The sequence below is a fragment of the Cheilinus undulatus genome, linkage group 1 (genome assembly GCF_018320785.1).
Source record: "Cheilinus undulatus linkage group 1, ASM1832078v1, whole genome shotgun sequence".
NCBI classification, from domain to species: domain Eukaryota; kingdom Metazoa; phylum Chordata; class Actinopteri; order Labriformes; family Labridae; genus Cheilinus; species Cheilinus undulatus.
The window spans coordinates 19,452,507-19,479,629 of NC_054865.1; the positions used below are offsets into that span (position 1 = coordinate 19,452,507).

The following is a 27,123-nucleotide window of genomic DNA, read 5'->3' on the forward strand; positions in this document are numbered from 1 at the left end:
GCCCATGCTGATTATTTCCCTCTGACATCGCATCCTGAGCTTTCCGCATTAATCCCAGACAAAGGCAGCCCTTCAGTGCTGTGCCAGAGCTCAAATTAGGAGCCAGATAATGGCCTTGTTGAGATCCTGCTCTGCTCACCGAGGGGCACAGCTCCTGTTCAAATCCTCCTCCTCAATATTCCTTCCCTCCTGCTTGTTCTCTTCCTCATCAAACCACCTTTCCACCGTGTTCGGACTGTGACGGAATTCAGGTGACACAATTTCGCCCCATTCCCCCCCAAACTATACCCCCACCCACCCTTATTCACCCACCTTTAATTTGAAGGTGGCTCGGCCGGGCTTGGGCCTGTGCCTGGATGCGGATGGCCACGGGCTGTGAAACTGATAGCCAGTCAAGACTGGAGTGTCTGTCTCCAGCCTGATCTAGTCTGCAGGAGGGAACAAAGGGGGCCTTACAGGGCTCCGCAGGGTGGATTATTTCCAAGGAGCCAATGGCTGGGGCTGCTGGCTTGCTCGCTTGAAGAGGGCCTGCTGCGGCCCCAGCGGTGGGTCACTGCACAGGCACACACACATCTCAAACACCCCCCCCCGGCTCAATAGTCCTGCAGCCTTAAAGCTCCAATCAGCACACACAGGCTTTTGAAGTTCAGCACAAAGTCAAGGGTGAGCTACCTTGAAGAAGGTGGAGGGATGGAGGGCAGTGACAAAGGGCAACTGAAGGTGGATGGATGGGTTAGACATTAGCTTGAAGATGTGGGAAATAATACTTTGATGCCTGATTGTAAATGCAACACAGAGAAGTACACATAATAATAAAATTGAGAGCTATTTTTCATTAAATTCTTTGGATGCAGCTCAACTATTAGCAGTCATACACTGTTGCTACTACCAAACAGCACCTTAAGTGGTGTCAGCTTAGGTAGACATATTGCTCATCCATAGCCATGTATGTATCGTGAACATACAGAGATTGATAAGTTTGTAGCTTACGGAAATATATAGAGAAAATCTAAGCTCCATTCACAATGACTATATTGTGTCCTATCATACAATTAATGTATATATGTTGTGTTTTCCTCCTTTTCAGATCGCAGTGCTTTAGTGTTGCTACCCTATGAGAGACAGATAGAGACTCTTCAGTACATCTAAGGTTAGCTTTAAAGGTTCTGCGATGTAAAATGTGCCTCATCGCACAATGTCCTGCAGTGTCTAACATGCTCACAGCTTTGAAACATCCTTGACACATTTACAAGCTCGTAGTTATCATCCCGCCACTGAGGCCATTTATCACATCAAAGGAAGAGCTTTGTTTGTTGACGTAAAAGCGACAATAGCAGCTAAATTGCCTCGGTTTGTGCAGCCACACTGCCTTTTTCCTCGTATCTGCCTCAACCAGGCTCTATGTAAGGGACAAAGGTAGGCGAGCGATTTAATAGTGAGCACAGTCTATTTTTCCATTTGAATTCATTTCACCTTCTTTCTTTGAGGCTGTAGATCAGAAAGAAGAAGTGAGGCAATAGAGTGAGAGGCATGGTGAGAGAGGGGGAAAAGCACAAGGAAAACTGATGCCCTTTCCTCCAGCTAAATTAACAGGAATCACGTGGAAAACAATCTGAGTCTCCAATGAAGGAGGGAGGAGGGGGGGGACCATTAAAATTAGCCCCGAGCTATGGACTGCACCCAATATCACTAAAGCTGCACTCACTACAGATGTGGAGGCTGGCTTACAGGCAAACTATGCTCTGTTCTATAGCTACAATTAAAATCAACCTCGCTGCCAAAAAATAGGAGGGGGAAAGAGGGGGTAGAAAGGCAGACATGGAACATCAAAGACAGATTGAAATGTGTAGTCAGTAATAAGAGTGGTCTCCAAGCCCCGAGGTTCTCCACGGTCCCCTTGTTAATGAGAAATTTTGACCTCTGGTTTGTAAGTTAAACTTGTAATCTCGGTTAATGAAGTAAATCAATCCCAACTCGGGAGTGTTCAGTGTCTCTCCCTTTGCCTTTTCCCCGCCAACCTCCCCTCTGTCCTTCTCCCTTGTGCTTTTCTTCCTCTCCTTCTCCTCCTCCTTCTCCTCTTACGTCGCTCCCAGTATGCCGCCTGGGAGTAAAAAACGGCCAGGTCTTCAACCAGACAAACAGGAAACTTGCAGAGCACAAGGGTTCCGGTGCTGGAGGCGGGGGCGTAAGGACTCAGAGGACTACAACCAACCAGGCTGTTTGGTTAAGAAGGAGAAAGGCCAACTGAATGCTAGCAGAAGGGACAGCTCCTCCTCTTCTTTTCCTTTACATTTTTTTCCGTCTCTGCCTACATGTTGAGGATAGTATTTGGTTTAAAAGTCATGCCTGCTTGTTGATTCAGCACAAGTAATGGTGGTGAAAGTGCTCTTATGAGAATTGAATACAGCTTCTTCCTGTTTTTTCTACCCAAATAGCCCCTCTTCCTGCTGCTGTCTTACTCTTCTCTATGTCTTAAACATTGACTGTGTGTTTAGATGGACAGAGCAACAGCTGTCTGAGAGTGAAGCCAAACAATACAGAGCTCCCCCTTCTGACTGGCTTAGGTATAGGTCATAAACCCCGCCCCCTCCATGCTAATAGATGGAAAAGAGGGAAAATATAGAGTTAAAATGCACTCCCAATAAACTATTATCAAAACTAAATTCTGTCTAGGTATCTAGGCAGATTTACACACGTTCCATACTCCTTCTGTTTATTGATGATGGATTTAACTGAACTCTGGGTGATTATCAGTGTGTGGGATTTTTTTGGTAGCCATCCCCTGACTTACACTTTTTAAAAATCTTTTCCCTGAGTTGCCTGGAGTGTTCTTTTGTCTTCATGGTGTAATGGTAGCCAGGAATACTGACAAACCAGTAACTGGGCCATTTTTTTTGTCTAAAAAGCCAAATTGCATTGAGCCCATTGGCTTATAAACTCAACAAAAGGGGAAAGCATCCAAGGGAGTGAATATTTTTTATTTGCACTGTATATACCCCTCTTCTGACTGGCTTAAGTATAGGCACATGAGTCAAAGATAAAATACACACCCAATAAACTTTTATCATATCTAAATGTTTAGTAGTAAGTTATTATTATGTTGAGTAGAAGTAGTTATTGTTTTCAGAGTAATTTTGTTGTAACAAGTTATTCAACACCAGATGTTGGCATCTTGTTTCATTATGTTATTGGATGTGGATATAGCGTCATGACAGCTCTGTTCAAATGAAGCTTCTGCATCATTTTGAACTGGGTTAGCACAGTGGAGGAGGAGCAGATGAGAGAACAAAGAGCTAAAACTAACATTAACATCATTTAACTTTTCATAGACGTTCATGTCTACTCAGGCAACAGGTCTGTTTTGTTGTAAACTACCCACCTGAGAGATCTGTGACATTTTCATCATTAACTCGTGCTTTGGTCAGCAGAAGAGACCTGGTGTCAGTTCCACTGTTTGACCAACCAGCTCCCTACTGTGCAAGTATTGTCTCAGAATTATTTCTCTAGTGTAACACATCTGGAGGTATATGAGCTTTACTTTTGTATGTTGAAGGAGATGGAATTGAGTTGCCATATTAACATAAAGTCAAAGGTCTAAACCAAACATTTAATTTAACTGTAGAAAGACAGCATTTAGCCTCTTTCAATATGGAGCTTGCTTTTGCTCTTAACCATTTGGAAACTTTTCTAAATCCACTAGATGCATGAACATTAACCTCAAATTAGCGGTATTTATATGTTTTTATCTCACCATAGTGTAATACAGCGTGGGCTCAGAGGTAGGGAGCGAAGACTTTACCATCACTTACATAAGACTGTAATGAAGCATAAGAATCCCTACATTTCTCTACATACTACATAAATATGATGAAAGAGGGCACTGGAAGGCTGCTATTGGTTTCATAATGTCAAGAAGATGGTAATATTTGTTTGACTTCACGTCTCAAGGCAGTTCTGTATTTCCTGCGAGGACACAAAGGAGACAGAGTTGAGTCTCCAGAATGGTTACAGGGGCTCCTTGGCCAGATGCCATACGTTCTTAATGCTTTAACACAGTGAATTCTGCCAACTTTTTCTCTCCCTGAACAATGCAGAGCACAGGAGTACCACCAGTGGTTATTGCTCTATGGACTATGGGTTAAAGCATTTACAGCAGCTATGTCATTAGCCTGATTTTTTTTCCATTAGTTTTGTGGAATGTATTTGTCCACTTTTATTTAGTTCTATGTTGAAAAAATCAAACACAAACTGAACAATATATGAACTAAAATACATAAAGCTGTACCTTGTTCTGATTTAAAACCCACTCTGGCCCCAGGACTACACCTCACTATGCTTGCTGACTTTACTAGTCTCAGGACTACACCTCACTATGCCCGCTGACTTCTCTAGACTCAGGACTACACCTCACTATGCCTGCTGACCTCTCTAGACTCAGGAATAGATAGCCAGTGCTGAGAATGAAGGTTTGGATTCAGTGGTGTGGAGCCACACTTCCTAAAAGTAGGTAGTAGGCATTTGCAGCTCCAGCAAATAACATGAAGTCTTGCAGGCAGAACTTGCTTTTACTTTGTGAATGGTGGAGCTTGTTGGTGGCTCAAACTCATGCCGAAACCAGGCAGGAGAAGTGCAAAAACATCTTCCCTGCCAAGAGAGGCTTTCACTGTGGTTCTTTGCTCTAGTTTAAATGGATAAATGTGGCCCAGTTCAGGTAAAACTACTGCTGTAGCTACACCCAAGCTATTAGCTCCACCAGCAGCCATTGCATACAGTACAACTAAACCCCACCTGTAACTATTCAAATCAATGCTGAAACAAGTTTCTATACTATAAACTATAGCTACATTTGAGCTAAACACAGCACCATCGGCAGCCAAGTGCAACTAAACTCGGTCCATAGTTACTGCCACATTTCCTCAAATGATGATTGGTCAGGTCCGTTTTCAGACCTGCCACAATCATTTCAGATTGGAGCTTTGCAAGATGGATCTGCATGATGTTAGTTAGAGAATCTGGCCAATCCATCTGATTTTCAGCTGCACAAAATACTACTACTATTATTACTTACAAGAACAAGAAGAAAAAGAAGACTGATAAACCACAAAAACTATGCTAGCTCCTTTGTGAGACTGTTACAGCATCAGGGTTCTTTTAGCTAATGCTAACATCAGTGGTATAGACAGTATGAAATGTGGCAGTGGCCACATTGTTGTTGAGTGGTGACACCACTCACTGATTTATTAAGCAGACATTTGAAGTCCATTAATGAACTAGGCATAATATTAATATCTCCAATCAAAATGAACATTTTAACATGGGTGGACTTACTGTGCTTTTGTAGCCTGCATCAAGTGGAAACTCAAAAAACTGCAGGTTTTGCACATTGACTTGTTTCAAACTCTGAGTCAACCACACATCACCATGCTAACATGATCACAATAGTCATGCCAACGTGTGGTTCCTTTTTTTTTTTTTTTTAACAGCAAAAGTTGTTCAACCAAACAGTCAGGTCATCAAAGATAGTACAGTTCATTTTACAGTAAGAAAGTAAATAAAGGTTACTATCTCAAGTGTCCAGTTATCATTACCAGACCATCTTAACTTCTGAATCAAGTGAAACTGTTTATCATGTGTTGCACCTTTACAAAATATTTTATATATTAAACAAAGCAATGTAATTGAGTTGCAAAGCTTTGCTAAGCAGGACTTCACACAAGGTTCAGCTGAAGCTGATGGCTTCTAATACACAGACAGATCTTTTGATAGTGGCATGTTGAACAGTCATGAAAATGTTAAAAACAAACCCACTGGAAATATATAACTTTTGAAGTCAGGTTTGCTCTGGCCATATATGATAACATTTTTTGTGAGCTGCTTACGAAATTGCATAAAACACAAGCACTTTATTGCAGACCATCTGATAGTTCAGGAAGCAGTTTACTGAAAAAATGTCAACCAGTGCTGCTTAAGGAAAAGTCAAGGATTACCAAAGTCTTTTTTGCCTTTCAAAGGGAGCCTTTGTCCCAAAGCATGTAGTGATTGTGGAATTTTTACAGGAGTTTTGAAAACTTGAATTTATAAGGGATGTTTTAGGAAATGTTAAGCGCACAGAAGTCGTGCATATTCCTCCTCTGGGAACTGTGCATTTCTGTCGCAAATTTTATGACATTATTTCCACTGGGCAAGACTTTTAGCAAAACATACTTATGGCTGCAAAAGAGGGAATGTAAATTAGATTTATCCTTTTGGCACTCGGAATGTTTGTAAAGGACATCATGGCAGTCGATTTGGTTTTGGGATATTCCAGTCTGGATGAGTGTGCCATACAAAATGACCATCAAACAGACACTGGCTTTAGTAAAGCCATGCGAGTTAGGATGTGGCTAAGAGGCACATTTTTCTCATAAAGATCCTGAGCAGCTTAAAAAACAATGTTATTCACAACATAAACATGCAGTTCTGTAGTTTAACAGAGTGATTCATATGTTTCATGCATCCAAAACATACATTTTTTAATGTTTACAATTTGAATTGAAATCTGCAGGGACATGAGATCCAAGATTTAGACTAATAGAGTTCAGCATGTTTGAATTAAAGAGAATCTCAGAATAGCCTGTTTGTTCCACTGTCTGTTCTCTACACCAGTTTGCATGTGACTTGAACTGATGTTTCTCACTGTTCTGCACATGTGTGGCATGTAAAATACATATGATGTTTGTGCCCTGCTGTTAGCGCTTGAATTGAACCACATAGAATGAGAGAGCAGAGGATTGTCTTGAGTAGTTTGAATAGCTGAGGTCTTGGTATCTGTCAGCTTGACTCATTTTTACAGGATTGTATGCCTGCACTCCTGGTGAGGGGCCAAAAATCTGTGATGTGATCAGAGTCATACATATAAGAATGCACACTGTAAAACCTTGGTCATAGAGGTAGAATTTTCTAGTTCATTAATGAATAATCAAATATTCCTAGGGACCTTTTGGCTCTGTCTTGAAACAAATATGGGAAATTGCTTTTATCTAGTCAATACTGTCTTTAAAAAACCCTTAAATTTATATAAGAACATAAATATACACATTAATGTTAACCCTGTAATCTTCCTATTTAGATAAGAAACCTCTCCATATTCATGGCAAAGTAGTGATCCGCCTCATTCCTGCCTGTAAAACTTTGCCCTGAAATAATGGTTAAATATACAGTTTTGACAACAAAGTTGAGCCCCAGGCACTTAAAAGATACCCATCTTAAAGAAATTAATTACCTCCCTTGTTAATCTTGATATAATTAAATTTCTGAAGAATGAAATTTGCTGCCTTTTTTCCCCTCACCGCCTCGCTGCTATGGAGGCGAGCTGTTAATGGCTGGCTCTCTAGCTAGCCTGCTGGCCAGGGACGTGGGGACAGCCTAACATCCTGGGCCCCATGCTGTGCTATACTGCACCGTGCAAACCCACTCACCGCATCCTACGCCTTCTCCACTCATAGGGATAGGCTGAGAAAATGCCTCAATCACTGCTTCTGCTTGAGTTTCCCTCATCCTGGAGGAGATGGAAACCCTGGGCCTCCATATTCAGAGTTTTAACATGTTGTAATGTTGTTGAGTGACTGGAGAGTTTTAACGCGCGGGTGCTGCTAATGAAGTTGTCAACACAGAGCCTCTGAAACTTACATGGTGGAGCCCTGGAGAGCCCACAGAGTTCTTTCTGTTATGGCTCACTTAAGAAACTCCTGTGTCTTTGTGTGACTTACTGTTGTTTTTATTGGACCTCCTGCGTTGCTGTTACATCTAACCCTGATTGCTTTGTGCAGAACAGCACTGTGAGATTGTAAGGGAGCACTGCATTCTGTTGTCGCAATGTATTTAAGTTTGTTTTCCTTTGACTATAAGTTTTATGTCAGCTCCATTGTCAGCTGTCAAGGTCTGTGCCTGGGGATAGAAAGTAGAAAGGGCTGGAAAGGATCTTTCATTAGATGCTGGTGGGGGGGCAGGAGAATGCCAAGGAGGCAGAGCAGAGGTGCTAATATACACGGAGTAGGCAAAATACTACAGCTAGATGGCAGAAATGCCAACATAGAGATCAATTTGAGTTTCCTGAATCTGAATCAGGACTTTTCAGTGTGGAGGTGTTTATTATGCATCCTGTAAGCAGCAGCTCTCTGCTACAAAAGTCAATACTAAATAATGGAGAACTATCTTTACATTTACTGTATCATAGCTTATCACCAGCGGCATGCATTTTCAATTTTTCTTGGAAAAACTAGACTTTTTGTGGAACATACCCACATCCTTCTGCTGTTTTTCTCTACACTTAAAAACTTGATGTCTTTTATAATATATGTCAGAATGAGATTGGAAATGAACCCTTGACATTTATATAATGCTGTACTGTCGTGAAAGGTTGAACATGGTACTTAAAGGTGATCCATTGCTTACCAAAAAAACCTGCATGGCAAAGGTTGCCCATTAAACCGTGTTTTAGAAAATCTATCAAATGTTAGAAAAATTACTTCAAGTTGATAGTAAAAATACTCAACCATAAGTCTTGTTTTGAAAAGTTATGGACTCTTCTGACAGGTAAAAATTCAATCTTCTGCAGCCAGTGATAAATTAGTTAGTGAGCTGACCATTCTTAACCTTTAAAACCACTGCCTCTGTTATTATTCCTCTCTAAGCTTTTTACTACAGTCCCTAGAAGTGCCTTTTCTCCTTTGCTTCTTACTGGGAGAGGCCATATTTTGGCTTCCAGTTACACTTTAGTTACCCCTCATAACCTCATGACCAACCACAAGCTATTTTCCTCATCAGATATCCCTTGTGGTACTGAATTGCTTAAATGATACAGTTTTCTCACCCTCTCTCTCATTCTGAGGACTATTCATTTTATTGTTCTGTGCTGGAATATTGTTGTGATACATTGTCCCCTGTTTTGTCTTTTAACAGAAAAACAGAAAATCTAAAATTAGCTTCAGAAAATGGTGAAAGAGAACAAACAAGGCAATCCATTAGTGAGGATGGGTTATTGGCTGACTTGCCTCTTCTCATGGCGGCCCATTAAAAGTGGTAATGTGTGCCTGCAGCAGTGCCCGGGGAAGAAGAAGGAGGCCATGGAAGGCATATTTCACATGCATCAGACACTGGAATTAAATAGACCAATGTTCCCTAAAAAGACTGAAGTACATCTCTTTCTGATGTGCGTCCCGGGCAAAAATTCATTGATCTTAGAATGTCCCTTGGCAATTATAAAATATTAAATCCAAGTCGCACTTTTCGGCTCGGCTTAATTTTTTTTTTCCTCGCTTTTCACTGCTTTCCATTTGACCAATTTAGAAAAAAAGTTAGAAATGGATGGCCGTGAAAAAAAAGAGACGCTGATAATAAAGACTGTGCCCACTTTTAGATATCTTTTGTTATGTTTCTGTATTGTTTTTGCAGAACATCTCAGATCATTAAGTGGGATGAAGTCCCAGCTTTGCAGAGGGAGCCTGAACACGTCTCGTTACTGCTGCATAGCAGTGTAAGCCAGGACCAAAAATGAGTGGAAAAGAAGCACACAAGGGATTAAAATTTGTGTAATATCTTTATTCCTGAGCAAAAGGTCTTCTGAGCCACTGATGTCTTTTTTCAGCACTCTGGGGATGACAAATATTTGTCAGCTGCTTTTCATTAGGTCTGTGGCCCTGCTGCTCGCCTGCCTGGCCCCTTCATGTCCCTAAGAGATTACAGAGGGTTCCACAGTTAATTGCCCAAATCATTAAATTTAACATATATCTCAATAAATATAATCAGCCAGCTGTTTGACAAGGTACACAGTTCATTAAGTCCCCTTGCTTGTTTGTCGTTTCCCTAATTAAGATTTAGAATCGATCATTGAGTGTGTAATGTACAGTGTAGCTTGGCTTGCACCGGGAGTCTCTCTGCTCAGACGAAAAAGAGAGCAGCATCCGCTCACTAAAGCTTTACCATTTAGCACACTGACTGCAATGGGAATTAGACATCCTGTGCTAATTAGGGAGGCCAATTAACTGTGAAATTCAGGCGTTTTTGACAAATAATCTCAGCAGAATACAGACATCACTGTGCACATGAATGTTATCCATCTAGAATGGAGAGAGGATAAAGGCTGGGTGCTACAGTGCTGCTGTTTTAGATGCTAGCTTATGTTAAGGGCCGCCCATAAGGGGGGGTAAAGAAGAGAGCTTTTTGGGGCCCAGCCAAATGGGGGGCTGATGGGGGTCAGCAGAATCATGGTACAATGTGAAGATATTCTGTGATAACCATTTTACCTGAATAATAACCACTTTCATCAGAGCAACAAATGCATTTTTGAAATTAATTTTTTAGCTGTGTTGTATAGTCTTCTTCAAAATCTAAACCCCTTTTCTTAAAACAGTTACCTTTTTTTGGTAATGTTAACAATGTGAAAATGCAGACTGAACTAAACAATTTTAAAAGTAAAGTAAGAATTCATAGGAAGGCCATGATATCCACAAATGTCAGGAAGCCAAAACATAAAATAGACGAAAATGAGACAACTTTAAGGGACAAATATTAAATAATTGTGACGAAAAGGAAACATGGGCATAATAAGTGGTAAAGCTAGGTCAAGAGTGACAACAAAAGGGGCAGAAATGGGTAAAAAGTGGTAAAAATAGACCAAAAGTGGCAAAGCTAGGCATAAAAAGTGGGGATAGGGGTCATTAGTAGCACAAATGGGTTAGAAGATACAAAGTTGACATAACAAGTGCAAAAAATTAAAATGGCAATGGGCATAAAAAGTGGTGAAAAGCGTTTAAGAGTGGCAAAATGGGTTAGCAGAGATGGAAACTGGTAAAAAGGGGTTCATAGTGGGAAAAAAATGGGCAGTATATTGGCGAAAAGAGGTTAAAAAGTGGCAAAGTGGCTTCAGAGTGGCACAAATGGATAGAATAGGTGGTGAAATGACATTATGGTGTCATAATGGGTTTAAAGTGACAAAAATGGGTTACCAGAGGCAAACAATTGGCGGAAAGTGGCAAATATAGGTTAAGGGCGGTAAAAATGGGCAGCAAAGTGATGAACAGAGGTGGAAAGTGGGAAAAAATGATTAAAAGTGGCAAAGATGGGTAGAAAAGGTGGTAAAATAGGTTTTTAAAATGGGTTAAAAGTGTCAAAAGTGGTCAGAGGCCCAAATAATCCTCTGGATGGGTCTACTGATGTTGCTTAAAATCCAAGTGGTATTTTGTTTATGTCTGCTAGCAGGCAATCTAACCTACTGTCTCAAGTATTTTCTGACTTAGGTCACTATACATTCCCACCAGAAGACTTGTACCTTACTTAATTTAGCATAGGTAAACACTAGGTTTGACAACTAAACTATAGCATAGATAATAGAGGGAACAATCTACATCAGTTTAGCTTCAGAGAAAGTGAATTATAGTATATATATATAGCTACTAATCTAGACTGTGGTGTCACCAGGCTTTGGCTTTAGTCTAGTGTCTAAGCTTTAGAGCAACAATATTGCAACTGGCCGCATTTGTCTTTGCAGCTTCCCACAACTTGTATTCAGTTTCCCCGAAACAAAGAATCAGCATCACCAGAGAACCTCAATGTTTCTGTGTCTCTCATTCCCAGTTTGATTCATGATCACATGTATTTTTTAGATTGCATAAATTATGTATTTGTTGGACTAATGAACGCCCTCCTCTGAGAGAACTTTGGGGAGAGTTGTGAATTGCTGGATGTGGCCTCTTTCACCCGCATCCCTGCTCTGATTACATGTCGTGGCAGTTGTGAGCAATAGATGTGGTTTGGCTGCTACAGACCTGCCTGGCCTTTTGGAGAGATTCTTATATACACATACAACAAGGTCCAGAGAGCCACAGAATGTAAACATACCTCCTGGGCTGGCCTGTGTCACTACACACACCACTGCTTTGTTGTGTGTTAGCGTAGGTGTGTGCAGTTACATGTGTGTGTGTGGTCTGACTCGTTGACAACCATAAAACAGGCCCCTGCCGTCTTTATTACCTGGCCGACCTATCCGCACAGCTTTATTCCTGCAATACGTTGAAACACATTTACCCATGCTTGCGTTGGCACTTTCTCTTCAGTTGGAGTCTAATAGAAAGCCGCCATTACACCACTGAAGGCAATGGCTGTGGGTGTAAGCTGAAGCTGTTTGGATACCAGGCAGTGCCGGAGGTGTGTTTGCTGGGCGCCAGTGGGCAACTCCTGCAGCTGCCCGCCTCAGGTGCAGCAAGAATTGAGTACTTCCTTTTACAAGATGTGTAATTATTATGGCAGACAAGGGTGTGGGTTTAAACCGTGTCAATATGTGGATAAGCATTTTATACACACACAGCTGCCTGGAAGATGATGTTGTTGTACATGGCATAATAAAGCAGGTTGCCAAAAAATGCTGTGCAGGTAGGAAGGAAGCCTTCTGGGTCTGTGGAAGAGGAACCTGATGGGAAGAGCGAGGCCTCCAGGAAAACTCCCAAAAATCTGTAATGAGGAAATCCCAAACTGGGGCCAAATTTTAGATGCTGTCTGCCATTGTTGCATCCATTACTAATTGATTGTGTGTTACTGATTGTCATGTGACACTGTAGTGCCAAATGTTCAATGCATTGACAATTAGTGTTACCATCCTGTGAAATTTTAGATTTCTGCATCTAACTTGAGTCCATCAGGAGAACTGTGAATAGTATTGCCTATGTAGATAAGAGATGTTCCTAGATTACTGATTTCTAACGTTTATTGGACAATTTAAATTCACACCTGTTGTCCAGTCACAAGGAAAGGAAACTATCAGAATGCAGTCAAAGTTCGACACAGTTTCCTGACTGATACTAGGATTGGAGCTTCTGCTGGTAAATGATGGCAGATTGGTTTACAAGCACGAATGAGACTAGCAATGCTAGCACCACCATCAATTCTCCTTACAGGTTTAAGTCCTCATTCTTTTGCTGATTATACATAGTGCTGGCCTAGTTAAACCTTCCGAAACAGATGGATACGCCTTTTTCCGTGTTTCTCACTGGCAAATCCATCTTGCAAAGCTCCCATCTGAGCCGTCTGGGCCTGGTTAGAAGTAACAGGACCAATCAGTGTCAAGGGTCAGTATTTTCAGGCGCGCCGGAGTCATGTGGACCAGTCAATTAAGCTATGATTCATCTTGGTTCACCTCCAACCAAAGTCTGGTGCAGTTCGTTTCTGGCGTGAAAGCAAAGCAGAACAATTTGGATATATACCTCGCTTGGTATCTCTGTAACCATGGCAACACGTTGTAGTCGCGCTCTCATTTTGGCTTACCTTTCTCTTCGTTACTGATTCTTCTGTCTCATGCAAAGAACAGCATGCTCGTGAGAGCTCGCTGCCTTGCTTGCTGCTCATAAATGACTCCAAAGCAAAGCAGAGATCTCAAGACAGCATTCATCTGGTGTTGTTTCATTGTTGATAAGGTGGGGATAAAAAAAACGGCAGGAGGAGGTGGATTTCCAGTTTCTGTTGGCCAGCAGATGAGCTGTTTTCATCTTCCTCTATGTGTTCTTTTCTTCTTCATCTTTATTTGTTTAGGATGATACCACCACAAAAGTAAAACTGCTTGCAATTAACCAGACTGTTAGTTCCTTTTACCAAGTCCAATGTGAAAGTGAACCAAACCACTTGAAAATAAAACAATGTTGCAATTTTTTCAGCCGCCAACCTGACCAAGTCCCCTGGACTATCAGGTGTGAAAACAATATAAAAAAGATATGGAGATATGTTTCAGAGCATATAAGTAGATGCTATTCACTACAAACTTAGAGCCACTCCAGCAAGTCCATATGTCAGTTTCCCATTGTAATTTTTCTTGCAAACATAATAATTAAAGATTATTATTAAAGAAAATATCTTGTTTCAAACTTCTGAAAGGAACAAGATAATCCAAAATATAAATTGCACTGCCTGAGACAAATAATAAGGGATGTTTCAGTTAGTCTCCTGAGAGCTGTTAGATAAAAACTCAGAGTATTTTCTCTGTAATTTGAAAATTTTAGTTTTTTAAGCACACAGTTGTAGTTAGTTTGTCTTTTTGTAAAGTTTTTATTTTACTTTCAGTTAACTAAGATTAGCTCTACTCTTAAGTTGTAGTTATTGTTGTTAGTTTTAGTTAGCTATATTAACCTTGAGGACATTGTAGAAGAATAGTTCACATAAACATAATGAAACATGTAAAAAATGTGTTTGAATATACTTTTGTGGCTGTTAATATATTTACAAGTATTGTTTTTTGTGTGGGAAACACTGCTACAAACTCTGTGAGCTTCTTACCCATGAAGCTTCTTAAATGAAAAAAATTGTCACTGAAGGTCAAAAATGTTCACAGGAGAATAAAAAAAGGAAATCCTGCTGTGAAGTTTTGGTTTTTCTTTCTGGGCCATCTATATAAATCATAAAGCTTGACTCTTTCCCTGTAGAGCCTGGATTCTAATCAGACTTTCTCTTCAGACCGCGCTCTCTTGCCTCTGATACTTAGCAGCCGTCAGATCAGGTGCATGGGGACCAGTGAGACAGAGCGGAGCCTGTGATGGCTAAATGATGTCAAAAATGGCCCCATTTATGTCAGTTTGAGATCAAGGACCGAATCATAGTGTGAACCTCCTCCATAAATGTGCTTTCTAATCTCCTCCATCTGCATATCTGCTGTGGCCCCTTGGTGCGTTCCCTTTTCTTGTAAGTGAAACGTCTCACTGCTCATGTGAGAATCTGTGTGAAGGCTGACGGTTCAGCACACAGCACATGTCTGCAGAGCTGCGGGATCCGTCATGCCGCCTTTCGGTCTCTTATCTCATTCTCTAGTCAGTATCTGTTAGTGCGTCTGTGTTATTCACTGCCATGCTATTCTGCTAGCCAACTCTTTTCCCTAATTAGGCCATTTGCAGGATGCGTTCCCCTTAGTGTGGTCATTTATGTTCAATACCACTCTGAACTGATCGTCTTTTGTTAACTAGTTGTTCCTATTTGGAGCGTTTCACAAAGACATCAAAGAGCGGACCACAAGCCTCATTTGGCAACTTCTCCCAGCTATCCATCGGCTGCAAAACACCCCGGTGCCTTGATTATTAACTCAGTCACCACCCTCTCATTCAACTTGAATTAAAAATTAAAATCCAGCAGAAATGACAGTGCCACACCATTGAAAGTAAAGTGTGCAAAACCAACAAGGGCTCATTAGTGAGCAGTTCTGAAGACAAGCATTCTGACTTGAGACTCATTACACTTCTCCTATTTTAACTCTAATTGGGTTCATTTTATATATGAAACGCCTTGAATATTTAATGTTGAAAAAGTTCTACTTCTGATACTTTATGTAGGCAAAGATACTTGGCCTGAGTTAATTGTCCAGGTTATCAGGAAGGCTGTTAGCCATGTTTTTCTCTCTCCATAGAAAGGAACAGAGAGGAAAGACATTAAAGGCATTGATTGGTCAATTTATAGATTGCTGTATGTTCTCCAAACAAGAAACCTGGATTACAAACCAGCAAAACAACAACATTAAAGTCTGGTTGTTGCTATATTTGCTGTTGCACTGTCCTGATTGTCTTCATTCATTTAATAGCAACAACCAGTATGTATACAAAATGTAAGCACACTAGTCCTATATGGTGTTGCCAGCAGAAGCTACAAAGACCAGCTAATAAAGCCTTTGTACTATTTAACAAGTTGCACAGCTAGCCAGGCTTGGAGCATTTTAATTAAACAGATTAAAAACAATGTTATGGCTTCTTCATCTGGTTGCCTTCACGCAATCTTTTGTTTCTCTCGGGTTGAAAAGAAAAAAGGATAGAGAGAGAGGGGGGTGAAGCCAGGATTGTGTTTCCAGGCAGGAAAGTTTGAAGTTCTTTGTTTGGGAGCGAGGTTCCGGGTGCAGCAACACTGTTTAGCTCGGTGACCCTGTGACTGTCTTCTGAGGAATTGTATGTGCAGCCCTGCAGAAAACTGCTCCAGGGTCAGCTTTCATCTTAGCAGTAACCTGTGGACTTTGAAACTCAGGGCGATGGAATTGCAGCTTTGTCAGTACACTACTAATTAGAAAATTCCTGACCTCGAGCAAGATGTTTTAATTATGTGTTGTGTCAACGAGTTTGCAGATTTAATCCACCGTTGATACACACTCAAGTGCAAACTGTGTCGCACATTGTAGTAGATCAAGTGGAATGTTGAAGGGGCTTTTTTTTGCTCCATCTTCCTCTGCCCTATATAACCTTACGCCTTCTCTGCATCATGTTTGTTAAGAGCCATCACATGCTTAAGTAGCCAAATTAGACGTGGAGTTAATGTGTTAGCTCGTGAAAAAGCTGGTCTGATTTGCCTCGGTTTGTGGGAGGCTGAACAATGTGACAGTATTGTGCTGGGTGTGAGCTCTCTGTTGCAGTGAGTCAGTGTGAGGGAAGGCAGGAAGGGGTTAAACAGAAATTGAGCGGGGATGCTGGGGGCAGCAGTGCTGCAGAACATAGCAGTGTTCGTGCGAAGGCAAGTCATTTCCCGAAACACTGCAGACACATGGCCTGCGGCGCTCTAAAACCTTTGGAGACCAAAATGGCTTGCAGGAGTTAGAAGTAATAAGGTGTTTTTTTGCCTTCTTTCTCCTTGACTGAAATTCTGCACGGTTGCTATGCATTGCCATGGAGCAGTGTAGCTGTTTTTATGGTTTATGTGGGTATTAAGATGCTCTGCAACCGGCCATTTTTGAGATTTGTTGTTCTTTAGCTGTGAAGCAAATGGAAGTTGTTTGTTTTGAAAGTAATTCCTTCATTTTTTCAGCCATGATCAGCATGCTAGACCTCACTCTTATTTATCCCTTTGTGATTTTCATGTTTTTCTTTCTGCTGTACACCAAATGATGAATTAACCAAAGCATTATGAGATATGAAGAAGTGGTAAATGTGCTCCATTTTTTACAAAGCACTGTGACAATGGCACTCTTTGGTTTAGACTTTTGGCAGAAAAAGAACCTGTGCTATGAACAAAGGCCATCTGTGTCGGCACATGCACATAAAGCCGTAGTATTAGTCTGCCCTGACCTCTGTTATTATCAGTGGGCTGAACCAAAAACCTTTTCATCCTTTCTCCTGGTTCTGTTAATCTTGGCTCCCTTGTCTGCTTCAAAGAAAAGCTCCAGCATATAATCTGGCTATGTACATCTGTGAATTATTATTCTAATTCTTTATACGTTTATTAGAGCTGAATAAACTCCACATCAAATACATCACTCGGGCAATGTCAGAAAGCCCGGGGCAAATCAGCCGACATCTGTTAACTCTTTCAAAATGGCCTCATCCAGCATGTCTGTGGGCGTAGAGGAGCGAGAAAACGGAGAGGCGAGAGGGGGAGAGAGAAAGTCTCTGTTGCTGATTAATGGCGGCCGTAGGAGAGGCGTTTGAGGCCGAGTTTGGAGATGAAGCGGGGTTGCACTCCCACGGCTGGGCTCCACACTGTAAACACTGTGAAGGGACAAGGCAGCGTTCCCCAACTGAAATGCAGCGTGCAGGAGAACATGTGGGAAAGCTTTGCTCCCTGGCACAAAGTCAGTCAACCAGGCAGCCAGTCCGTCCATCAGTTAGTAGATTAGTCAGCCAGTCAGTGAGTCAGTCAGGCCCTCAGCCAGTTCTTCACTTAGCCCGTCAGTCAGCAAATCAGCAAGCTCTTCAGTCAGCCCACATGTTAGCCAGCCCATCAGGAACACCTGAGTACCTGCGAGCCACGCTAGTGTTTCCACAAGCCAACAACTCTCTCTCGCATACAACTGGATCTCCAAAATAATGGCTGCCTGCCTGATGAAAAGGCCAGCATTGTGCACAAAAATCATCAATATCTGACTAGTGGCTGCTGTTAATTTCCACTCTGGCTTCAACTTGTAAAAAAACACCACCTGGTTCAGCTTTTGCTTCACTCCTTTGTTTAGCTTGTCAACAGTCTGTCTCTGTTGTGCTATATATGTCCTCTTTGCCTGCAGCACAGACATCAGAGTTTAAACGGATTTTTCAGCATCAAAGTAATAACAACAAAAGAGTAATGTTGCATCATGAACAGCTTATCTGTTTCTCAACCAACACTGGGCTAGTCTTTATCCTTCCACATGAACGCTGAGCAATGTTTCTCCCCAAAGTTTCAGTTAACAAAGTGTTTTAGCCGGGATTGGCTGCATATACCGGTACATTCGGTACACGTGTGCGTGTGTTCTGTTACCATGCAGTTCCTGTCTAAATGTTCAGCTGTGAGGAGCAGAGTGCTGAGGCAGCAGGTTGGCCAGTGCAGGGCCGAGCAGCTCTGTGTGCTTGGCAAAGTGGGCCATTAACCCACCGCCCTAAGGTGTGACCTGGGCCAAATCCAATATTGGCTCCGGCATCAAGGCACAGGTGCCACTCCGGGTTCAAAGCCACAGATCAGCAAGAACCCCTCCACCCTCCCCTCCTTTCTCTTCTTAGACAATAAAGGACTTAATGTAAATTCCTAAAGACACCTACAAGCCTCACTGCTGCCACTGCACAACTGGAGACAAGGAGTCAAATCAGGAATGTAGTAAAAGAGAAAGAGAGGATGAAAACATACATTATTAATCAAAAGTAAATTTAGTAAAATGGGAATTAATTTCAGTCCTCTGGAGTGTAAAGTGAAAGCTGCTGGTAATTGGAGGGCCGAGGACATGAAAGTGTGACCTGCTGACTTTGTCCTTCTGTTAAAAAAATCTGTTGAAATTCTCTGCACTGATGATTATCATAGATGTATAATACAACCGCTCAAATGATCATTTAAAGAGCAGTAGGAGAGGAACTCCCAGTCTTTCTGATCAGCAGAAAATATCGTTAACTCTTTCTCTGCCGTTTCCAAGGTCCAAGTCCAAGTGCATAATGTGACCTGCAGGTCTGACTATGTCACTACTAAGAATCAACTGATATCATACATTTCTAATGCCACTGCAACAAAAATAACAGTCCTGGCATCCATTATTGGACAGATTCTTGTTTTCAAATATTAGAATATGTTTTATGGATTCATTCTTCCCCTGCCCAACTGCCTTATGTCTTAAATATAAAATATATATGTATTTTTTTTTTTTTTAAGTTAAAGCACTTTCTGACTTTTTTGTAGTCTTTTGAAGCATGTAGTGTCAAAACAGATTCAAAAGTATCAAAGTAAAGGAAATTTGAAAACCTTAGTTGGTAACAGCAAACTACACTGGTTTTTGAAGGCAATTGCACAGGTTCGGAACCCAAACTCTCCCATGTAGTTGACAATAAATTGAATCAACAATGTTTCCTTAGGTCAGTTGGAAAGGGCTAAAATTCAATCCAGAATAGCTTAGGTCCAAGTTTTACATCATTTCAGAGGTTTATTTTTTGTTGCACCTATAATTAAAAGAGCTGCAATTTTAATGCAACACTACTGTAACACCTCACTCTTTTTACTAGGAAGTTAGGTTGCTAGTTAGCAGCTACTATGCTAAAGCTAACGAGCTATCATACAAGTTTAGTTTCCTTTATATTTTAAGTTTGGTTAAGTCAAGGTAGGTAGGTTGGGTTATGTGAGGTAACATGGGTTAAGTTAAGTTGTTTAGGTTAGGTTAGTTTGAGAAGGTTAAGTTGAGTTTAGTTAGGTTAGGTTAGATTAGGTTTGGTGAAGTTAGGTTAGGTTGTTTGGGCTAGGTTAGGTTTGGTTGTTTTGGTTAGGATATGTTTGGTAAGGTTAGGTTAGACTGTTTTGGTTAGATCATTATGTTGGGTTAGGTTATGTTAAGTCAGGGTAGGTTTGTTAGGTTAGATAAGGTAGGTTAAGTTAGGGTAGGTGCAGTTATTTAAGCTAAGGTAGATTAGGTCAGGTAAGGTTTGTTCAGGTTAGTTAGTAGGTTAGGTTAAGGCAGGATATGTTAGGTTAGGTTCAGTTAGGGTAGGTTGTTAGGTTAGGTAATGTAAGGTTAGGTTACTTTATTTGTATCATTAGGTAGTTGGTAGGATTAGGGGGTAAGGAGGTAGGGTAGGTTGGTAAGGTTAAGTCAGGTAAGGTTGGTTAGGCAAGATAAGGTTAGGTTAGGTTGGGTTATTTTATGGCAGATTGGGTTAGGTTAGGTTTGTTAGGTTAGGTAAGATAGGTTAAGTTAGGGTAGGTGCAGTTATTGAAGCTAAGTTAGGTAAGATGAGGTTTACCTAAGGTTAGGTCAGTTAAGGTTTGTTTAGGTTAGGTTAAGGCAGGTACGTTAGGTTAGGTTGATTTAGAATAGGTTAGTTGATTTGGTTAGTTAAGGTTGATCAGGTTACTTATTTGTACCAGTAGGTAGAGGGTTAGGCTAAGGGTTACCATTGTTTATGATTAAAAAACGTAGCTTAACTATATGAAAGATTCCCTCATTAGGGTAAAAAACAGCTGAAACCATTTGCCGCTGCCTAAAAACAGTATAATATGCTGTTGAAATCAATGACATAAATTTGTGAAGATAGATAACTATTGGCACAGACAGAACTACTAGTCAGCTGGAAAAGTTTTTTATAAGTAGCAGCGAAGGCTATACTGTCAGTAGTCATCCTCTGAGATCTTCCAAACACTTTCAATGGGCAGTTGCCCAGATGGATGTGAGATGGGTTGGAACAAGAAAAAAATGCAAACTAATGCTAGCTCTTCATCTGTATTTGGTACCAGTATTCCTCAGTAAATTAAAATGTTATCGTTGCTTGAATCATGGCCACAGGCCATTAATACAGCCTGTATTACTATTTAGTTATTGGTCAAGAGTTGGTGGCCTGTTGGCAGAATTTAGCCCAAAGTAAAGCCCATTTAGACATGTTTTTATGTAACTGTTTGATTATGTTTGTACTATGTGTTTCACCAAATGAAAAATAATCTGTTTTAAGTTGTTTAAAGAATAATTTTCCATTCTATATTGTATGAGAAAGGGAGAGCTTAGCCCTGGTCTAATGTGAAGTTCATACAGAGGACACGGTCAGTGCTTAACTGCACTGATTATGTCATGCATTCATGGTGTACCTTCATTTAGTTTTTCTGATGTGATGCACCCCAAAAAAAGAAAAAAAAAAAAAGGAAGGAAATCTACATTATTTTACTAGTTTTCAACCACACAAGCATTAAGGCTTCTTTCAGCTGTCACATCAACCATTGTGTATGGGACCCTGGTTGTGTAAAATAGTGTGAAACAGCGTGTCTGGCCCATTGGCACATTGTCATGTATGTTAACTGAACATGGCTGAAGACCAGAGTCTGCAAAGAGGTCTTATTACCCACAAATCCTCTCCTCTCATCCCTTCTCCTCAGGTTGTCTTCACTGAACACTCCCTCTCTCTGTTTTTCTCTCTGTCCCCCGCTCCAAACAAGTCAAATGTCTGAAGAGATGTATCGAAGTATCCCTGCGCGCTCTGTACGATGGATATGTCATATGACATAATGCCCCGGAGCGGCCATCACAGATAAAATGACAGATGCTGTTTTTTGCCTCATGGATCTTTCTGGGCCAAGCTGATTTTGAGACTTTCTGTTTTCTCTCTCTTTCTCTCTCTCTCTGGTGCCTGTGCGCTCCTGCCTTTTCTCTTCCTCTCACTTTTTCTTTCATCCACTGTGACCTTACAAAGACTGCCATTTTGTCTTTCATTGAATTTGCGACACAATTACTGTGTAATTGCTGGCGACAGGGAAAGTCTGCTTGTTGATGTCTCGCTTTCCTTTTTAACTGACACTCAGCCATCTGCTTTGTTTAGCGTCGGTGTTTACCCCTCCCATCCCTGTTCCCTCCTCCACAACATGATTTCCTGTGTGTGCTGGCGAGAGGAATCCGTCTCCATAGATACCAACAACATACCGGTGTTTGGGTTGCTGGCATGTGGAGGACACGTAAAGACACAAGGAGGGAGCAGAGACTGAGCTTAGTGAATTCCTGGATGAGCACTGACCTTTCCGCCTCTATTTGGATCACTTTAGGCTCGTCCTGTCCCTGTAGGGAATGAGGCATTCTGGGAGCTGAGGCTCACTACCTGGGCAGCAATACACAACTGTCCTCTCTCTCATCCTCCTCCTCACCATCACCTACCACGGCCACAGCACCACCCCAGCACTGACTGCCTGTGGCTACCACTGGCCATCCGTCCAGGTGGATGGATGGCTTTGATTGGTAAAATCTGTGTCTCTGTTGCTGAGCCGACTTGTGAGTGGCAGTAATTGGCATGGCAGTAGGCAGGCCCATGTTTCACATGTGGTCAGCCATGATTGACCTGATTAGGCTGGGGTTGCTCCCCAAAGTGAGGGCTCTGGTTTGCCCTGGAGGTGGGGAGCCTGCTGCACACCAGCATCTCAACTCCCAGCTTCCCCAGCATGGTGTGACTCACCAGAGACCATGCCAAACTGGAATAATAATCCACCTGGGAATCTAATATTAGCCCAAACTTTTTAAAACATTATACACTATATTTATTTATCTATTTCTTGTTATCACATTTATTCCCATGCATGTGTGGACTTTAGTCTTTACATTCAGACTTTTATGTTGGTCGATTAAACATTTACTTGACAATCAACTGTGCCTCTCTGTTTTAAGTGCTTTAATACTTTAACATCTGTCCTATAGATTAGCTGTCTGGTCTCAGACAAAGTAGGCAGCAGTCACATCCTTTGAGTGCCTCCACAATCAGGCTCTGAAATTCCTGGATTAAAAACAAATTACACATCATCTCTGCCCCATTTTCAGTAAACACTCATTTTACACAGTTTTATTAATTTCCCTTATGTAAAATTTGTGTTGGAATGTTTAGTTGAATGTGCTCCTCACCCTCTCTGCACTTACATAAAGAGACTACAGAGCAGCAAAACATCAGCCAGTGCAGGTCCAAGTAGAAACTATATCAATTCATTCAGTAAAACATTGTTTCCCTGGAAATCTTTTTCTATAAAAGGAGTGACATCCTGGAACTAGCTACCTGTTCCCTTGAAATGTATTACAAACTTTATCACTTTAAGAGAGCTACCAAATCCTGGGTAATTCAGCAACAAAGCTGCAGTCATGTCTGATTTTTTTGTCACTCTGTTTCTGCCAAACGTATTTTAACTGTTTCATGATTTTTTTTCCCTTTAACTGGCGGTTAAGCCACCCATGCTTGTTCACACAGATAGTTTATCAGCCAATAACATGGCAGCAACTCAGTGCATTTAGGCATAGGCGTGGTCAAGACGACTTGCTGAAGGTCAAGCCAAGCACCAGAATGGGGAAGAAAGGGGATTTTAACGCAGCATGGTTGTATGCACAACCATCTCCAGGGCTTATAGAGAATGTTCAGAAAAAGGGGAAAATATCCAGTGAGTGGCAGTTGATGTCAGAGGTCAGAGGAGAACGGGCAGACTGGTTCAAAATGATAGAAAGACAACAGTAACTTGAATAAAACACTCGTTACAACCAAGGTATGCAGAATACCATCTTTGAACGCACAACACATCAGATCTGAAGCAGATGGGCGACAGCAGCAGAAGACCATACCAGGTGCCACTCTTGTCAGCTAAGAACAGGAAACTGAGGCTAAAAATTACACAGGCTCACCAAAATTAGACTATTGAAGATTGGAAAACCATTGCCTGGTCTGATGAGTCACGATTTCAGCTGCAACATTCAGATGGTAGGGTCAGAATTTGGGGTTCACAACATGAAAGCATGGATCCATCCTGCCTTGTATCAACGGTTCAGGCTGGTGGTGGTGTAATGGTGTGGGGATATTTTCTTGGTACACTTTTGGCCCCTTAGTACCAATTAAACATGGTTTACAAGCTACAGCCTACTGTCAGTATTGTTGCTGACCATGTCCATCCCTTTATGACCACAGTGTACCCATCTACTGATGGCTACTTCCAACAGGATAATATACCATGTCACAAAGCTCAGATCATCCCAAACTGGTTTCTTGAACGTGACAATCAGTTCACTGTACTCCATCTGCAGCAACTGTGTGATGCTGTCATGTCAACACGGACCAAAATCTCTGAGGAATATTTCCAACCCCTTGTTGAAACTACACAGTAAATTTACCTGAGTAAATTTTACTCAAATTGAATAAAATTTTACTCAATAAAATATAACATTTGGTCCCAGTCTATTTGGAGTAAAATTTGCAGAGTAATATTTTCAGAGTTGTTTTTACTCTAAAATGTGTTTTTATTTAACTCTAAACTATAAAAACAACTCTACAGCAATTGTACTCACTACAGAGTAATTCAGACCATAGTTTACTCATTATAGAGCTGTTTTTTTCAATATAAAGTGCTATTTAGTTCTTTCAGAGCTGTTTTTCATTCCTCTTAGAAATGTTCTCCACTCCTTACGGTACAATTTCTCCTCCATTTACAATTGAGTAACGCTAATGTAGAACTGTGTCTTACTCTAAATAGATCAATCTTCCTCTTTATAAAGAGCTACATTTCCTCTTAATAGATAATTCTGCCTTTCCACCTATAAAGGGCATGACAACAAGAGGGTTTTTTTGCTTATACGTATTAGACATAGTGTTCTTCTATAACAATTTTACATATAAACATATGACAAGGACCCAGGAACAGAGCACGAGATGAAGCAGTAAGGTTAAACAAGTTTATTTGACAACAACAGTGCAAATGATGGTGAGCTGGCTGGTGGTTGGCAGAATCACTGGCAGTGAGATAGAGACACTGCAAAAAAAGAGGACAAAATACAGTTAGACAATGCAAAAACTCACCTAAAATCACTAGATTATCAAAGGTTGAAGAGGAGCCAGGTTACCTGATTAGAAGCTGTAGTCCACAGGTGTCTGAAAGTTCATCACCAGGTGAGGAGGTCTTGATTGCAAAGTTTTAGCTGCAGCTGAGTCACCTAACAAGCTGCAGCTGTGACCGTCCATGAGTGACGCCAGCTTCGCTGGAACTTAAGTGGGTGTGGTTCAAGTTTTATTCCAGCAGAATTTACTCTGTGTTTTTACTCCAACTCTGGCAGTGGCTGGTAATAAATACACTCAAAAAAGAGTAAATTTTACTACTTTTGAGTAAAACATTTTTTACTCTGGAAAAATTACTCCCCAGATTTTCCTTTGTATGCCATGAAGAATTAAGACAGTCCTGTTACTAGCAAGGTGCACCTAAAAAAGTGGCTAGCAAGCGCATAAATGTGTTGTTCATACCAATAACTTCAGTCCTTAAAACACACTTTGAATAATGTATAAGGATGGGCAATGAACACTGTACGACTGAACAGTAGAAAGTTGGATAAAAAATTAGTTGTGTCATCTCAAAAATCTAAAAAAGCTCTATTTTTCTGAGTTTTTAGATACACTCTTAGTTTAAGGTAAAAAATTAAAATATATATGCATATATGCATATTTTTTCCAAAATGCCTTAGGGCATTAAACATTTTTTAATTTTTCAAATACTTCTGCACCATGAGTGAAGTTACCATCTCAGCTTGAGATGTCCCGCCTGGGGAACAACTTCAACATAGCAAAATGATGAACTGAACTCTGTGGAAGAACACTTTCTGGGTCAGAGTTCACCTTTAGGTTTTTGTTACTTGTTGTCAATCAAATTAGCTTACTTTGTTTGGCACGATTGTTCAAAATTAACATACGTAAAAGATACAAGGGGAAACTGCTGTAGATAAGAAACATGTAAACTATATTTTAACATGAGTCATACTAAAAATAAAAGATATCCACTACTTAAAAACTTTTATGTAATCAGTTATGGAAGTTTTTGAGTATTTTCAGCTTGTTCAGTTTTGCAGCATAGATCTGTTGGTCCAGCATTGTCAGTTGAGTTATCAGCTGCTCGAGGAAATCCAAAATTTGTGACAGTCGATTCAGACAACATTCAAATTTGATTCCAAAAGCTAGATGAGGTAAAGAGTAAGTCAAGGGATCAATAAGTCCCTGATCAATACTTGGGAAATGAAACTTTTTTTACAAGCAGTATTATATCCATGTAGTGTTTTTTTGGTACCTTTTTATTTTGTCCAAGATTTGAAGGCTCTCGTATCTACCATTATAAAGCTCTGGTTGCTCTTAATAACAACATGTACCTCTACCTGACAGAAAAACATATTTTTCCTCTTTGTCATGCAAATAATGTGCACACAATTGTCTTGGGTTTACAAGATGCAGTATGAATACAGTATACATGCATTTGCCATTGCCAGCATTTTTTTTTAACATTTTTTCTTTTACAAAACAACACATTTTTTTAGATCAAGGCCTTCAACAGTATTTTACCTTTCATCCTAAGCTTCCCATCTCTCATACATTCAAACTTCTATTTTTAGCTTTTCATCTTACATCACTTAAAATGATGTCAGTTATGCATGATGATCAACAATGAGTTATTTTTATACTCTGTATTTTTCTTAATATTTACCTATGATTTAAAAATTACCTTTGAGAAAACTATATTGTGCCACTGTCCTGACACTTGCCCAGGTCTTAAATCCTGTAGATGGTAGGTGTGGCTGCAGTAAGTCGGTGTAACAGCAGCCAGGCTACCTCCACTCTTTACGACTTCCAGGGGTCAGAGAGTGTACCGAGGGAAATGTGAGACAAAGCCCGGTCGTACAGTGCGCACAAAGACAAGCGTATGAGGGGGCGGGTGCTGGAGGGACTTTGGTTTGCTTCTTGTAAATTCATACCCATCATATGTTTGCAATTAAGGCCTGTCTGTACTGTGTGTTTACAGAGCGGTGCAATCAATGTAATTGTGAGAGGGTGTTCCTGAGTGAAATGTCTGTCTTATTTCTCTCTGCCTGGGTTCAAGTGGGCACTTTCTGGATTCGTTCCCCAGTGTTTCTCATTTCCAAATGTAAATGCATCTCTTGATTTGTATCGGCCTCTGTATACACTCCCTGTTTTATCGTTCTCATTTTTCCTGGATCACGTACAAACAACAAGAGCTCCATTTCAGAGCAGGACGTCAGCTCAGATCTATGTCAGCAGTGTTGTTCATTTAGAGGGAAAAATCTGTTCATTTTCATAGTCAAAGAGCCGTGCTGCACACTTAAATAAATAAAATGATGGAGTACTTAGCTGGTATTTTTTTCTCCTCATGTTTGGTTTGGAGAGCTCTCTGCACCTGAAGATCTGTACTTTATTAGTCCATCTT

At 40.8% G+C, this 27,123-nt stretch overlaps 1 protein-coding gene across 4 annotated transcripts in view; it reads left to right on the plus strand.

Moving 5' to 3' along the window:
* The window catches only part of si:dkey-219c3.2 (transcription initiation factor TFIID subunit 4), a 152,407-nt gene that overhangs the window by 117,524 nt on the left and 7,760 nt on the right, over positions 1-27,123 (plus strand). For 2 of the 4 annotated variants that reach the window (XM_041793659.1, XM_041793677.1), the window contains one exon: positions 21,732-22,193. The exons of the other annotated variants lie outside the window; for them this stretch is intronic. In XM_041793659.1, the coding sequence (XP_041649593.1) occupies positions 21,732-21,977 (246 nt within the window). In that variant the 3' untranslated portion in view covers positions 21,978-22,193. Of the gene's footprint in view, positions 1-21,731; positions 22,194-27,123 lie in introns of those variants that run through there. 4 annotated transcript variants of the gene reach the window in all.